This window comes from Rhinolophus hipposideros (assembly GCF_964194185.1).
Source record: "Rhinolophus hipposideros genome assembly, chromosome: 7".
NCBI classification, from domain to species: domain Eukaryota; kingdom Metazoa; phylum Chordata; class Mammalia; order Chiroptera; family Rhinolophidae; genus Rhinolophus; species Rhinolophus hipposideros.
Genome location: NC_138053.1, coordinates 52,472,718 through 52,489,812, shown reverse-complemented (window position 1 = coordinate 52,489,812; position 17,095 = coordinate 52,472,718). Strand labels below are relative to the sequence as shown.

Here is a 17,095-nt window from a genome sequence, read left to right as displayed (position 1 = left end):
TTCTTGTACATATCCAACATGATTTTAATTAAAATACTTTATAATAAGTCTTAATATCTTCTAGAACAAGTTCTTTTTTTGTTCTCTGTTCTTTTTCAAGAGTATTTTGGGTATTCTTGAATCTTAGCTCTTCCATATAAATGTTATATGATATATATAAATCACAGAATAATATACATACATACATCATGTAATTGATTTTTATCATGTGATTGATATATATTGCAATCATAAAATATATACATTATATATTAATATATATTAAAATATTTATATATTCTATTAAACATATATTCCTCTAGTGTTTATTGGCAGGGTTATCATAAATATGCTTTTTAAATTGAATTTTCTAATTTTTGCTGATTCATAGCAATGCAATTCACTTTTCACAAACTTTTATCAGAAAGTTTTAAATATGCATTAAAGTAGAGAGAATAGTAATGTTATTGTCACCCCAGCATCAACAGTTACCAGTGTTTTTGCAAATGTTGTTTCATCTATCCCTACTTCCCAACTTACTCTATTAGGCCAATATCCCCTTGATACCAAAGCCAGATGAGCAGATTACAGGTCATTATAAATGTAAAAGTCCTCAACAAAATGTTAGCAAACTGAATCCAACGATATATTTAAAAAATTAGGTACCATAACCAAATAGGATTTATCCTAGGAATGCAAGGTTGGTTGAGCATCCAAAAATCAATTAATGTAATGTAATAGAATAAAGGACAGAAAATACGTGGTCATCTCAGTAGAGGAGTAAAAGCATATTTGACAAAATCCTGCATCCATTCATGCTAAAAACTCTTGAAATAGAAGGGAACTTCCATAACATAATAAAGGACATGTATAAAAACCTACAGTTGTCATCATACTTTGTGGCAGAAGACTAAACACTTTCCCCCTAAAATCAGGAACAAGATAAGGATGTCCAGTCTCACCTCTTCTATTCAACATAGTTCTGAAAATTCTAGGCAGGCAATTAAAAGAAATAAGTCATCTAGAGAGGAAAGGAAGGACCAAAGCTATCTCTTTGCTGATGGCATGATCTTATATATAGAAAATTCTCCGGAATTTCAAAAGTTTAGTATCACTTGTACCCTGGACATTACAAAAAAAAGATACTGAGGGAAATTAAAGCTCTAAAATATGGAGGGGTAGTCCATGTTCAAAGATGAGACGACTCAATATTATTAAGAAGGCAGTTCTCCCCAGACTGATGTATAGATTCAACATAATCACTCATCAAAATTCCAGGGGCTTTTTTGCACTGACAAGCAGAAATTGACAAGCAGGTCCTAAAATTTATATGGAAATGCAAAATACCTAAAATAGCCAAAACAGTTTTGAAAAAGAACAAACGTGGAGGTGTTTGACTTTCTTATTTCAAAACTTACTATGAAGCTACGGTTATCAAGACAATGTGCTACTGTCATATCGCTAGACTTATAGAGCAATGAGCAGAATTAAGAGTCCAGAATAAATTTTATCATTTATTGATTTTTGACAAACGTACCAAGGCAAAAGGATAGTCTGTTCAGCAAATGATGCTGGGACAACTGGATATCCACATGCAAAAAAGATGAACTTAGACCCTCACCTCACACCATACACAAAAATTAACTCAAAATATACTTAAATGTAAGAACTAAAGCAATGAACCTTTTAGAAGATAGGAGAAACTCTTTGGACCTTTGGTTAGGCAAACATTTCTTAGATACAATACCAAAACCATAGTCAATAGAAGAAAAAGTTGACATATTAGACCTCATCAAATATTAAAATGTTTGCACTTCAAAAGACACCATTAAAAATATAAAAAATATAAGCAACATACTAGGGTAAAATATTTGCAAAACACACAACTGTTAAAGGACTTACACCTAGAATATACAAAGAATTCTTATAACTCCTTAGTTAGAAGACAACCCAATGCAAAGATGGGCAAAAGACTTAAGTAGACATTTCACTAAAGAATGGCACATAATCACATGAAAAGATGTTTAACATCATTAGTCACTGGGGAAATGCAAATTAAGACAACAGTGAGATGCCACTGACACTATTGTAGCCTGGAATGGGTATTATAAATAAGACAGACAATAAAAAATATTGGCCAGGACGTAAAGAAATTAGAACTCTTACACAGTGTTGGTGTACACAAATGTTCTTTGCAGAATTTCTCAAAATAGCTAAAGAGTAAAAATAATCCAAATGTCTATCAACCTTATGAATGGATAAATGTTTGATTATGGGATGACGGGTAATTTTCTAAAAACTGTTTTTTACATTTTCTTTAATGACTACCATTAAATTTAAAAAATACCTTTAAAGTAAAAGTGAAGGAGATAATTGATGACCCATCTAACCAAGGCCTTGGATATGCCTGGAGGATTCTGCCTAGGACACAATGTTATTTTCTGAGCGCAGATGTGTACTTGTCTCAGAGTTTGTACTCTGCTAAGTACTGCCTCACAACATTCCTATGATTTAGGTAGCTATGAATTTATTTTACAGATAAGGAAACTGAGACATAGATTAATTTAAGGGTCACCCAGCTAGAAGTAGTAAAGCTAAGTTTTTAGTTCAATTATTCTGATTCTAGAAGATCCTATGATCCTATTCTTCATTTTTCTCACATTTTGTATTATTTTCCTACACATAGGGGTCCAGATTTTATGAAAATGAGCTCAAGAAAGAAAAGCAAGTGAATCAACGAATTGAACATATGATGCAACAAAAAGCTCAAATTACCAGTCAGCAGCTCAGGAAAGCACAATTACAGGTATTGATTCAATTGCTAAATAAAATGGAAACTGGTAGGATAGTAAATGAGAGTTAAAATTCCTGGTAGTCATGTCATAACTGAAAATGAAATGAAATGTAAATGTTTGTTATATGATAAAGCATAAAAATTTAATATAAGGAATAGAGTCAATGGAATTTTAGCAGCTATATACGATGTCAGAGGGGTAGTAGATTGGGCGAGGGGGTCATCACTTTGTAAGGAGTGTAAATGTCCATTACATTTTTTGTACGCCTGAAACTAATAAAAAAGAATTTAATGTGTGCATAACAAATATGCCCTTAGACATTGTCACCCTCGTTGTACAGAAGAGTAAATGGAGCCTTAATTAGGTTAAAAAGCTTGCCTAACTTCATACGACAAGCAGTTGGCAGAGCTAGGATTTAACCCAAAGCTTATGTTCTTTTTATTTTATATACGAGATGCTTTGCTGCTAGAAAGGCCACAGGATTAATATGACATATTTTCTGCAATGCTGATTTTGCAAAAAAGATTTGGAGGAACGTTAACTAATTAAATTAAAAGGTAATTTAAAACATAATTGTGTTATAGTAAAACAAAAAGTCACATAAAGGATAGAATGCCTAATGTGCATAAATTTTTAAGATAAGACACAAGACTTCTAAAAATTGGGGGGCTTTTGGCTTCTCCAGAGTCTTCAGGGTGTAAATACTCGTACTTCGAGTTTTCTCTGGTACTAAAAATTATTTCAGGAGCAAAGTTTGAGAAGAGCCAAGCTGCAGGGAACTTTGTGGTAGATTAAGAACTCAAATTACTCAAGGTTCTGCTAGTAAAACAAGTTCAATTTTAAAGATAGTTTTATCATCTATCAAAATCTGATTCAATTTAACAAAGCACTTTAGGCTACAACATAATGATAAAATTATAATATTAATCTGATATGGTACAAAATTCTTATGATAGAGTTGAGATCATAAATTATGTTTTCTTTACCAAACTACAGTGTGTAATTTTGTTTTGATACACGCTTTCCCTGAGCAAAAGCTAATTTTTATCTCTTGTGTTAAATGGTCTGCTATCTTGACAAAAGATGATATGTCTGTCGAATCATCATTTTTAATTCATTATGTATGGAGGCACCATAATTTATTTATCTTACTCCACCTTCGTGCCAGTTTTTCATTTTATGTACAACCTTGTGATAACCATTTATATATCTTTGCCCTCTCATCCTGTTATTTTTACCAAAGGTTGTACCATTTTACATTTTCAACATAAGAATGCTGGTTTCCTCCCATACATATTTACAACTAAATTTTATCAATTTTATCAGTCTTTTAGTTTTTGCTGATGCAGTGTCCAAATATTATTTCATGGTGGTTTAAATTTGCCCTCCTTTGATTATGATAGAGAAAGATGGTCTTTTCACACTTATTAATATTTTTTTGTGTGTGGGGATATCCTCTTTTATTCTGTTTGTTGGGATATAGGCTAAGTAACTGGCACAAGAGACCCCAAATATAATGGTTCAAATAAGATAATTTCTTTCTCACATAATAGGTAAGTAGTCCCAGCTGGTTAGGTGGTTCTGACCACCACAATGTCTTAGAGACCCAGATTCTGCATCGTGTTGTTCCATCATCCCATAGGGTTATCCTTACTGGGATTGACAAAACTGGATTACCCCCAATCCGTATTCTAGCCCCTGGTAAGGAAAAAAGAATGAGGGAAAAAATCAAAGATAATTAATTTGCTGTTAAACAGTTGAAAAAGAAGTTGCATACATTACTTCAGCTCACATTCTTTTGTCAAAAATTTAGGTTTCATGGTCACACCTAACTGCAGGAGAAGCTGTAAAATATATTAAAATCTATTACTATGGAAGGAAAAGAGAATGGGTTTGGGGGTTCAACTTGCAGTCCAAAGCAATATCCTTTGTCCACATTCTAGAGGAGTTTGTATCTTATCATATTTTAAGGATTGTTTTCTATGCTATTTGCTGTAAATATTTTCCAGTATGTTGTCTTTTACTTTTACAGTTTTTTTCCTAAACAGTTTTATTTATTTGTCATTTTGTTTGTTTGTTTCCCAACAATCTTTTTTCCCTTTTTAATTAAATTTATTAGGGTGACAATGGTTAGTAAAATTACATAGATTTCAGGTGTACAATTCTGTATTACATCATCTATATATTGCATTGTGTGTTCACCACCCAGAGTCAGTTCTCCTTCCATCACCATATATTTGATCTCCTTTACTCTACACAGTTTTAAATGTTTATTTAAACAAATTCAACTACATTTAAAAAATTCTTTTTTCTTGATTTTAGTATTGTGCATAGATAGAGGTTATTTCTCATAAACAAGCCTATATATTCTTTTAGTATTTTTATAGATTTTGTTATACTCAAATCTTTATTTGGAATTTGTTTTGATGTAAGGTATGAAGTATTGTTTTCTTAAATGGTGAGTATTATATTTTCCCTAAATGATATTTTTCCTAAATGATGATTCACTTGTCCCAATACCAATTATTGAATCACAAGTCCTTTCTATACTGAATTGAAGAGGAACATTCATATACTGAACTCACATTGTACTTGGAGTTCATTTCTGGACTCTTCTAATCAGTTGAATTTTTTCCTGTATCAGTACCACGCAATTTTAATTATGGAATGCTAGTAATATCCTCCCTCAGTACTCTTCTTTAAATTTTTTTTTGTTTTTCTCATGTATTCTCCAAATAAATTTAAGCATCATTTCATTAAGTTAAAAAATTCCACTCTGTCCACAATAACATTGTTTTTAAATTGATATTAATTCTTAAGGAATTTACATTATTTTTGGTAAGTTTTGATTGGTCTATTAATATAATCTACACCTATTTTTAAGTTTTAAAGATATAATACAAGTGAGTGGTGCAATATAACAACTTTCCTTTGTTAATACTATTTTTAAAGCTCATATTCTTAAATATGCTAATAATCTGGAGGAACAGAAAATACCTTACATTGTGTACTAGAATTTAGATTTTGTTACAATTTTAGTTGACTATTTCATGGGAGGTTCTCTGGCATCTTTTGCAAGGGGAATGGCAGGAAATGTGTTTTATGTTGATTGTTAAATTGTTTTGTTTGTTGAACTTCCTTTAAAGTTGTATAAATGGGAGGGGATTAAGGAAGTCCTAAGGAGTCTGGAAGAACAGAGAGAGGTCTGTGAGAACAGAGAGGTTTTCATGGGAAATGCCTTCAGAACCACTCTAAGTATTATTCCTTACTCCATCCCATCCTCATTAGACTCAGAAAGGCACATTTTTGTAGGTGCCCGAACACATTATAACGTGGATTCATAAACTGAATAGACAAACACTTATGTTATATTAAATGGCAACTACACAGCAAATCAGTGTATTTTGACCATTTTAACAATTGTTTTTATGAACTCGAATTTACTCAACAATATTTAGGGTAATACTAATTAAGAGAATAAAAGACAATATTTCTGAAATTGTCTCCTAGATGTAATTGAAAAAGATTAAAAAAAGTAAATAAAACATAATATGGATATAAAATATGCCATTAAAGTTTGGTTTGAGCTTATTTCAATGATAAAGACTTTTAAAAATCTATTTTAGGGAAGCATCATAAAATAATGGAAAGAACACAGACTTTGGAGTACGTAACTTGGTTTCCAGATCTAGTTCTAACATTCATCAGCTGTATGACTTAGGGCGCATTACTTAGTCTTACTGAGCTTTATTTTCCTCATCTGTAAAATGGGAATAATAATCATTATCTCAGAATTAATTTGTCTACTAAAAATGAGTTAACATAAGAAGCACTCATGCATGTGTCATATAATATACTCAGTAAATATAACTTCTACTTTTAAAATTATAGATAATATCATTAAAGTCTTAGCATATTCCTGGATAAATGCACTACATGGTGTAGCTCTTAATTCTTTCAACCTTTTGAGGTTTAGTTCCACTTTACAAATAAGGAAAGTGAGAATGGGAAGATAGTTACACTACCATATAACTAATTAGTGGCAGAGCTGAGACCCAAACTGGAACCATTATTCTTAACTATTGTGACATACCAGTTCTGAACTGTAGCAAAAGAGATAACATACACAAGTATATTAGAGACCCAGATTAGAACTTGAAAGTCACTTGGAAGGAAAAATGGAAGAAAGGAAAACATGAATGAGGATCTCAGTAGAAGAAACTTGAAAAACGCAGTAGTAGTGGGCTTTTGGTAGGTGTTGAGAGTTCAGACAAAGGTGACTAATGAGAGATAGTAAAGGAAAATGGAATGTATGAGTCATTCAATGGGGAGGTTTCCTTTTGGCAAGTGTATGCTTTTAGTAAGCACAGAACAGTCAATAGATTGCTGAAGAAACTGCCATAGCTTTAACGTATGAGTCTAGGAATTTTTCCCATTTGGCTTGCTTTCTATTATATGTATTATCTTGTTCTTTTCCGTTGATTCTAGGTTAAGATATTTCAGATGTTGCTCTCTTATTCTCATATTTTAGGCATATTTTCTGGATTAATATAGAGTAGTTTTTAAACTCTTGTTTTTAACAGTTTCCATGATTTGCTTACATCTTTTTTTATGTCAGGATGTTATTCTCTTGTTTAAAATTGAACTGGAAGAAAAAAAAAATTGAACTGGAAGAAATAGTTGTTTTAAATCTGGGTGATAAATGGGAGTAATGTTGAAAAGTTCCATTTATAGGTGTGGTGTCTCACTGCATGAGATCAGCCTTCTCCAAACTTTGTCTACAAATACTACTTTCTTAACCATGAATAAATGAATATCAGTATCAGTTTTATTCCTTTTCACCTCTGTCTTGGGAAAAGAATTTAATGGCAGATAAGTTCTTTCTCTTCCTTATCTAAGATAAGGTCTCTTCTTAGGTACTAAACTGAAAATTTAGTATTTAATGCAATAAGTGTAACGTAGTAAGAACAGAAAAACAAAGGAACATTAAATTCTTTGGTGTGGAAGACAGAGATCCAGTTAAGTTTCATAGAGATATCTGAAGGCTTTGTGACAGAACTAGGAAGAGCATTCTAGACAGAGGAACAGCTTGAAGAAGGCACAGAGCACTCCAGGTCGTTCAGTGAGTTGCAGCCTAAACAGGAGCAGACCCTCTAAAAGGTCTTACTGTGGCTGCTGGAGACAAATATGATTAAGTGTAATTGTTTCTAAAAGAGAAGTTACCGTCTTAATCTGCACCTAGTGGGCAGCTAGTGTCACTGTAATGCTAAGATGGAATGCCATGAAAAAAACTTCTTCAGAATAGAAGCAAGTTTGAAGTCCAATGAGTGGAAAAAGCTAAATTGTACCCTTGTAACTTCACCTTTGAGGAAACCTGCTATGGGGATCTCCACATGATGGAAATTGCTTTTATTCCAGAGATCACCCCACTTATTTATTTCTGTCTGTTTTTCCCTCAGTTTTTGATTGCTTTATTAAGCAACTATCCATTGATCCTTTTAGAAATAGATTGCTCTTATTGAACTTGTACCATATGCTCGGCATTCCTCCATGTTCTGTATGTATTCCATCTCACTCAACAGCTTTCTTCTCTTCACGATTTTACTGGTTTTTATGTTACATAGATCAAAAAGGTCACACAACTACCCCCAGCTGGAGGGAAACTGAGAAAGTATTTAGCTTTTTCAGCCTCTGTAGTTGAAGCCACAAAAAAGGAACGTGGGAATGAGTTTGTCTGCTACACATATATGCTTTTCTTATTGCCCTATTTTGCTTATTTTTACCGCCTTTCATTTCTCTTACTTATCTATCTCTTTTTAAATAAAAAAAAACTATTTAAAGATTAAGATTCTTTACTGTTATATTTGACATATATATTGAAATTTCATGAAAGAATAAATTACAACTTAAATTTTCAATTGATTTTTATAGACTAACAGTTATCAACTTTAGCCTTATAAAAGCAATTCTACAGAAGGAATGTTTACATTATGATTTGGTATGTCCAGTTGTATAGTACTATTTAGCATAAACATCATATACCAAAGAAGTATAATTTTTTCTTGTTCATTTTTTTTTCCTATTTTAAGACATTGATATTATGAGTCAGATAGGAGTAGTTGTTTATTTTACCTAAACAGAAGCTTTTAGTTACAGTAAATTGTTCTCCAAATTTATAAAGCAGTGGAATCCATTCGATATAAGCAATTGGAATCATTTATTCATTCAGTAAATACTTATTAAGTACCTGTTATGTGCTTGTGGGTATTGAGAAATGTAAAAATTGGTAGGGAATGATATTTGAGAACAGACTGCCTATGTTTGTGAAAATAAAAGCAATGGCCAGTCTTAATAAACAACAAATAAATATACATTAATGGGTGGGTGGGTAGATGGATGGATGGATGGAGGGACAGAATCAGATAAATACCTGCTAAAGTAAGATTAATGTTAGAATTAGTAGTGTTACAATATTATGTTGTCAAAAGTATGTTAACTTTTTAAATCTTAGGTTGACAGATTTGCAATGGAATTAGAACAGAGCCGGGATCTGAATAATACCATCGTGCACATCGATATGGACGCTTTCTATGCAGCTGTAGAAATGAGAGACAATCCGGAATTGAAGGATAAACCCATTGCTGTAGGATCATCAAGTATGTTGGTAAGTAGGTAAAGATCAAGGATAAAAAGGAAATTTCGTAACATATTCCAGTAAGCCCTACTGGTATATGAAGGGGGAAGACTTTATTGAATTCCACCAGTATGCTGAGTATTTTTCTGGTTGCTTTATGTGTTCAATTACTAAATCTTTTCAACATTACTTGAGGTACAAGTTTTATTTCCATTTGACAGATAGGAAAACAAACTCAGAGAGATATTTAATAACTTCCCTAAAGTTACAAACCTGACAAATGGTAGAGTGGCACTGTGTCTTTTTGTTGTAAATTATGCTTTTCTTAACTGTTCTGGTTAAAGAGAATTGAAGAAGAAGAAAAAAGTTATTGTAAAGCACAGGTTTTACAAACAATGGCCTGAGATCCAAATCTAGCCTGCCCCCCCTTTTTATAAATAAAATTTTACTGAAACACAGTCACACCCATTCATTTATTATTATTGTTGCACTAAAAGAGCATAGTTGAGTAATTACCACAGAGACCATAAGATCTATAAAGCCTGAGTAATTACTATCTGGACCTTTGCAGGAAAGGTTTGCTAAACCATTCTCGAGTAACATATTTCATTAATATAGTATTGTAATTAAGTAGTTTTTCCCATGACTTGGAACTTTTGCTTTTCTGATTATGTTACTCTTCCTCATACCACCTTAACCATAAAAGGTAAGGATCACCAGGATAGCCATATGTAGCTAAAAATGTGTTGGGAATTAAAAGTAGCAACTGGAATAGTTGGGTTTTGCTATTAAAACAAACAAACAAACAAACAAACAAACAAACCAAGACAAACAAGGAAAGTTCTTCCCTATTCACTAACTCCTTCCAATGCCATAGATAGCTATAAACCTAATTCCTACTAAGTTATTATTTTATTATAAAACTACAATCTGTTCATTATCTCTGCCCTCATGAGTATTCAGGCAACTAACAGTCCTGGTTCCAAAACAGTGTTTATTGAAAGAGCATTTCCCTTTCCTATAATTGCACTAAGAATATGTAACACCATTATTTATATATTATCAAATTATATATGTGTGTGTATATAGTATATATAAATATATACTATATATATATATATACACACATGCTGTAGTCATGTTAAAGCTGAATTCACTGCTAAATCCACAAAATATTTTCTTTCCTATAATTTTTATCCTCTTAGAAATTGGTTATTGTTTCCAAATTCAAAATGATTCTTGTTATATTGAAACAAAGATTACCCCCCTTGTATGCTGAACCTAGTAGATTTCCCTTCTAATGAGATTTGAAGCATAATTGTTTTTGTCCTGTTAAACTCATAAAAATCTATCTACAGAGTAGTGGTTGTGATGATACATGTGTGATTATTCCAGTCTGTTATAGTTAGAATTCTTTTTTTAATGAATATGATGCATTCTTGAATGTCTAACTTAGCACTCACAGTTAGAACTTAGACGCTGTAGCAGTTATTTATTGCTGCATAATGAACCCTTCAGTACTTAGGGGACAACAATTTATTTGCTCATGATTCTGTAATTTGAGCAGATTACAATGGGGATAGCTAATCTCTACCTGGGGTTGGCTAGGGCTATTTAGTTAGGGCTGGGGGATCCAAAATGGCTTCACTAACAATGCCTGGCACTTCGACTGAAAGTGAAGTCTGGAATGGCTTCTAGCCATTCAGCTTTCCCCTCTCATGTTGCATCATTTAGTAACCTAACCCGAGATCTTTACATGGTTGCCGGATCCCAAAAATGCAAAGGCAGAGGGTGCAGACCTCATAATGCCTAGGCTTCATGACTCACATAATGTCACTCCCTCATATTATTTTGGTCAAGGCACACATCATAATGCAAGTCACTTGGCATGAGGAACAAGAACCCACAATTTGATAGGAGGAACCATAAAATATTGTGGCTATGATTTTCCATCTACCACAACCTAAAAGTTAAAGGAAGTCCTATCTAAAATTTTGTTTTTATTCTGTTATAGATCTAGCTTTTATATCAAGTTCATTAGACTTATTTATATTTAAAGCATTGATTTGTCTTTCTAGTGCTATCTGCATTTTCTGTTCTGGAATATTGACCACGGATTAGCATAGTTTTGAGTACTATGAACATTTTTAAAATGCCATTTGAAAACCATTAGTGGCAAATTGATATTCTTATTGTGAAATAATTACTCCATCTGGTAGATTCTGTTTTGCATTTATTTGACATTTCACTTGAGATTCCAAAGATTTCACTTGTGATAAAAAAAATTTTATGTGGTACTATGGTCTACCTGTTGACATAGACCGTTGCCAGGTATCATCAACAGGGATTAATAAGTAATGTTCTCCTTTTCCTTCTCAGTTTTTCAGTTCCATGTCCTGATTAAAATGTTTTCACTAAAAAAGATAATGAAGACTTAAGAAATAAAACTCAATTTTTAAAGTTCTTATAAGCTCTTATTACTTCATTTTGGAGATGTAGTTTGGCTGACCATGTATTAGACTTTGGTTTTTGTTTGTTATATATATGAAAAATTTCCAAAATCCCAAATACAGCAAATTCTAAATCTATACTATTATACCATACTATTACTGTGGCATATATATTACTATTACTATACTATTACTTTCTATACTATTACTTTCATGTGACATCTATACTATTTGTACTACAATATTACTTTATAACTATACTATTACTAAACACTTACTTTCGTGTAACATCACCCACTATCATCCAAACTTTGATGTGTAGCATTATGGGTATGCCTTAAAAACAATGAAGTTTAGTGACTGGAAATGTAAGAGAACATTTTTATTAGTACAGTCGTGCTTATTCCCTGGTGTCACATTATAAATATGGGGACAGCTGAGAAAGAGGGTCATGATATTGTAATACTATGATGGGATAAAGTCAAAGCTTGATTTGAGACAGTGACTTATAAATGTCCTTGTGTTGAAAATGCACATCAGTAATGTGTTTCTTTTGAAGGCATCGATCAATATCTTCATTTAAGTTTGTATATTTTTTCCCATGTGGTCCATTTCTTTCAGAGTACTTCAAATTATCATGCAAGGAGGTTTGGAGTTCGTGCAGCCATGCCAGGATTTATTGCTAAAAGACTCTGCCCACAACTTATTATAGTGCCCCCAAACTTTGACAAATACCGAGCTGTGAGTAGAGAGGTAAGTCTGATGTCTCACCCCTACTTATATAGCCTTTCACGGATTTCCTGTCACCAAGAAAATCAACTCCAAATGCCTTCACACATCAGAATTTGGCCTTAGCTTATCCCTTTTGTCTCACCTCCTATCACTTCTTAAGCTTATATGTTGAATACTGAGCTGTTCATCGTGTCCAGAATACACCCTTCTATTTCCCAATTCTCTGCTTTTTCATGTATTTTTTCATCTGTTTAGAAACTCTTATCTCCCCAGAAAACTTTGAATTGCATTAATTATAACCTAAATTAACTTTTAGTTATTTCTTTCTTAATGTGCAATATACTAGACTCACCTGATATTTATAATTTACAGAATCTGCTCAAGTCATTAATTTCAACCTCTTTTCTGAAATATTTTTGTCAGTGTTTTTAAACCATAATAAAATTCACTTATTTTGATTAGCTGCTTTCCTTGTTCCACAATTTAGTAAAGATGCTTATGAGCCTTTAATGTGTAAGAGACTGATAATCCAGGAAAAAAGGGAATAATCTATGGCTTTGAAAAGGATCTCTGAAGTATAAAGATTCAGTTATTCAATAAAATTTCCTAAGCTGTCACATATAAAAAACTGCCATTTTCTCCTTTTATTTATTTATTTTTTGATAACAACTGGACTATCATACCAGTGCTGGAACTTAAGAAATATATTACAATTTTAGAGTGCTACATCAAACACTTTTAGACTATTGTGGTAAAATGCAGTGTGTTAAAGACGACTGAATTGAAATGCTTGACAACTATGGCCTAGCACTTCCTACCATGTACTTAGACTAATGGTCGTTAGATTCACTCCTCTTATTTGTATCCCACCTCATTATCCCTAGAAATGAACCCCCCCCCAAAAAAAAATTAAAATGATACTTTACCCACAATTTAAAAAAAATTTTTTTTCAACTTTTTTCAAAAATAGTCTGTGGAAGTGAGTGCTTTTGTGCCTGTCTCTTGAAAGGTGAGGGGGTGAGGGTAGCGCATTCATGTCTGGTTACTGCTTGTCAGTTCTACTGTATTCCCAATTAGAAAGATATAAAATGCTGACCTTAAATATTACTGGGTGTTCATAAGCTTGAAAATCCTTAAAAGACTTTGTAAGAAAGAATTATTTTGAGTCCTACTTTTAATTCAGTAAAACTTAGGACAGTATGACAATGATAACTAAATTGGTTTTAGCTATTTTTAGTCTAATTATTTACATAAGTTGGAGAACTCTCTTCAGATTTGAGCAGGATCTAGCTACATAACTAATGGGTTTTTAATGTGTAAATAAACTGCAGCACAAATTCACTAAATATAAAAACCTTAATATTTATGGCTTGGTTTAAAAGCTTAAGGAAAAGCCATTTTTGTTTTATCCAAAGGAAGGGGATAGCTTTAACTGTGCTCGAAGCCTAAGTAAGTTCTGGATTTTTCCTGGAACATGTCTATTCTCGTTCTTAAAGCAGTATCCTTCCTATGTAAAGGAAGTTAGTGAGTACTCAATGTCTCTAGGGAGTACTTCTCATTTAGAATAATCTTAGTTGGCTGCCAACTGCAGTCTTTCCAGAGTTTCATTTTCACTAGAAAGATTCTATTTGAGTACATTATAAAAGCGGTTTCTTCTACAAGAACAAAGCTAATTAAGGTACTCCCTGAGCAAAACTTGGCCAAGTTTTATGTCACCATTTTCTAAAATTACCTTCGACTCAGCTGTTCATAATTATATTAAGCTAAAAAGCTTTCTTTTTATAAATCATCAAAAGTGATTTTCTCATGATACAGCTGGCAGCTTTTAAATACTAGATGGAACCATAACATCATTTAGTATGTTTTTCAAACATACATATTCCTTTGGCAACCATTTCCTCTAATTTCAGTTAATACTTCAGTGGTTTAAAAAATTCAGTTTCATGTGAAAAAAACTAATATAAAAGGTATTTCTAGAATCATACAGAGATTCTGATTTTTTTATGTTTCTTTTATCCCAAGATGCAACTCCAGACTATTTCCATCATTTAATATAGTCACAGACACTACAGATTTTGTCATCTTTTCCATTTTAAATCCTGAAATTTGAGCTTTGTTCTCCTGAATGGGTGGGTACATGCATTAATGTGTGTATTGAGTAGAGTTTTATGTGTATATTACAATTATTTGAAATAGAACGACTTTCTAAAACAACATAGTACCTTTATGTAAGGTTATTCCTTTTAAAAATGTACAAAAACCATCATAAAAGGTGAGGAGAAACAGGATCCTATTGTTCCCACTTCTGCTTTTGATCAGCTACTTAAAATTACATTGCTTAACCATTTTTTCTGTGACTACTAGAATGATGATATCTGAGATTTATTTGAATCACTTACTATATCTAGATACAGGTGGCTAAATAGAGATTGTATCAAATAAAGCTATTACCGGTGTGTGATCTACTGCCTTCATGATCTATTTTAATACAAAAGAGAATTTGGACAAATTTGTCCTGGTAGTAAATTATTTATTCCCTAAATCCATGAGCTATTGATTGCAGGATTGTTACTGTAGTTGCAAAGTAAGAGTATTAAATGTTTCTTATCAGCTGTATGTGACAGGTTATGCTACGGCAGCAAAATTTAAACCATTTTGTTCCTTTTGAAGGTTAAGGAAATACTTGCTGATTATGATCCCAATTTTATGGCCATGAGTCTTGATGAAGCCTACTTGAATATAACAAAGCACTTACAGGAAAGACAAAACTGGCCTGAGGACAAAAGAAAGTATTTCATCAAAACCGGGAACTCTCTAGAAAATGGTAAGCAATTTATTAGAACAAACTGAAAAAACAAACAAAAATCCCTTTGAATTAACCTAGGTAACTTATTAGCATACACAGGTGGTAGAACTAGCTATACTTTTATTATGAAAAATTATTTTCTAAAATGAAAAATCAGGAACTTAAAATATACCAGTGGGTTTTCTGAGTTAAATATATGGAAAGTCACTTTTAAACCAAATGAGATTATGAAATCTCTGGACGTTAAGAATGTGCAGAGTCCCTGAAAAAAAGTGATTTCATTGCAGTTCTTTTCCTAAGATCTAACTAACAAAGCGTTGGAACACATTGAATCTGACGTGTTCTGTTTAAGATGGCCTTTTGTTGTAGTTATTAATAGAAAATAGATTTTTTAAAAATTTGCTTTAAACATATCAAAACTTTGAGTGGGTGGGTTTTTTTTTTCATTTCCCAAATTTTAATAACTCTCCAACTCCCTTCTTTGCCTTAAACTTCACTTTTGATTCTTGTATATGCGATGAAACAGAAGTTTCATGACCCTAAGTGTTTTTTCAAATGGTCCCTTTAGTACCTATCCAAAACTATGTCAAGAAATATGCAGATATTATGCATGCATACTGCTTTCAACCCTCTGTCAAAGGTATGATCATTTCAAATCTCTGAGCTGACCCAGACCCCTGAGCAAAGTTCACCTGGATGAAAAGGTGGAAACAGAAGATTTGCTAACAACCCACAGCCACATTTCATGTGCACAACTCATTTCTTCTGAAGGCACAGGCAGTGGTGGGGAAACCCATGTGTAACTTTCCCTGAAGCAAAAATGGTGGATTCTCAATGGCATAAAATTCTCTCATCTTGTTTGGATCTCAAATCTTTGGAGCATGTTTAATGTGGACATCAAATCACAATTTCATTCCCTTCTTTACAGGTCAATGGGGTAGGTCTCTTTAATAGAAACACTAAACAAGCGTAATTTCTGGACACAGATGCTTGGAGCAAAAGGTTTTCTTTCCTTAGTGTAACTTTATTGTTTGGGAAAGTGGCACACAAAGCCTGATGTCTTTGCTTAAAATCTCATTTTGTTAGTTTCTTACTTTTCATTAAAATAGAGAGGGGTGACATTAAATGGTTATGCCAAAGCATTCCCTGAGGGCCTCCTATAACAATTATTTTCATGATATGTTTTAAAAAATTACGTTAAGAGTAAATTAAATGTTTTCATTCTCTACTAATGTTCTTTTCATTTATTGTATGTCCAAACTCACTGTGAGAATGTGAGTTTTTAATATTTATTGCTTTTAACATATTTATTTACTTTCCTCTTCATGCATTTCATATTCTTAAGCAATTTAAATAGTTCAACTTTTTTTTTTGATCATGTATAAATCCCTGTGGGTTGGACTGTCAGGCATATCTGCTTTCACATTATGCCGTGGGAAGCTGTCAGCAGTGAGTTGGAGCTGTGGTGGGTGATTGATACATCTCCCTCTAAAGTCCAAGACATTTTTCTGCTGTTTGCCCCTTTTCTAAAAAGTGCGGTCTTTGAAAAAGTCTTACTAACCACTGTGTCTATATACAAATAAAATAATAATTATTATTTTATATTTATTCTGCTATATAAATCTGAATGGTGAGTGCCAAGGAATGTGTGAAATGGAAATACTGTACACTTTTTAGCACTTGCCATCCAAAAGGGTGC

The 17,095-nt window shown here is 32.6% G+C and overlaps 1 protein-coding gene across 5 annotated transcripts in view; it reads left to right on the top strand.

Moving 5' to 3' along the window:
* POLK (DNA polymerase kappa) overlaps positions 1–17,095 on the top strand; it is a 63,606-nt gene that overhangs the window by 29,011 nt on the left and 17,500 nt on the right. For all 5 annotated transcript variants that reach the window (XR_013993610.1, XM_081053207.1, XM_081053205.1 and 2 more), the window contains exons 3-6: positions 2,666–2,785; positions 9,286–9,438; positions 12,480–12,611; positions 15,261–15,414. Coding sequence is in view for 4 of the 5 variants with exons in the window: in XM_081053207.1 (XP_080909333.1) it covers positions 2,666–2,785; positions 9,286–9,438; positions 12,480–12,611; positions 15,261–15,414 (559 nt within the window). In the remaining variant the exon portion in view is untranslated. The remainder of the gene's footprint in view (positions 1–2,665; positions 2,786–9,285; positions 9,439–12,479; positions 12,612–15,260; positions 15,415–17,095) is intronic.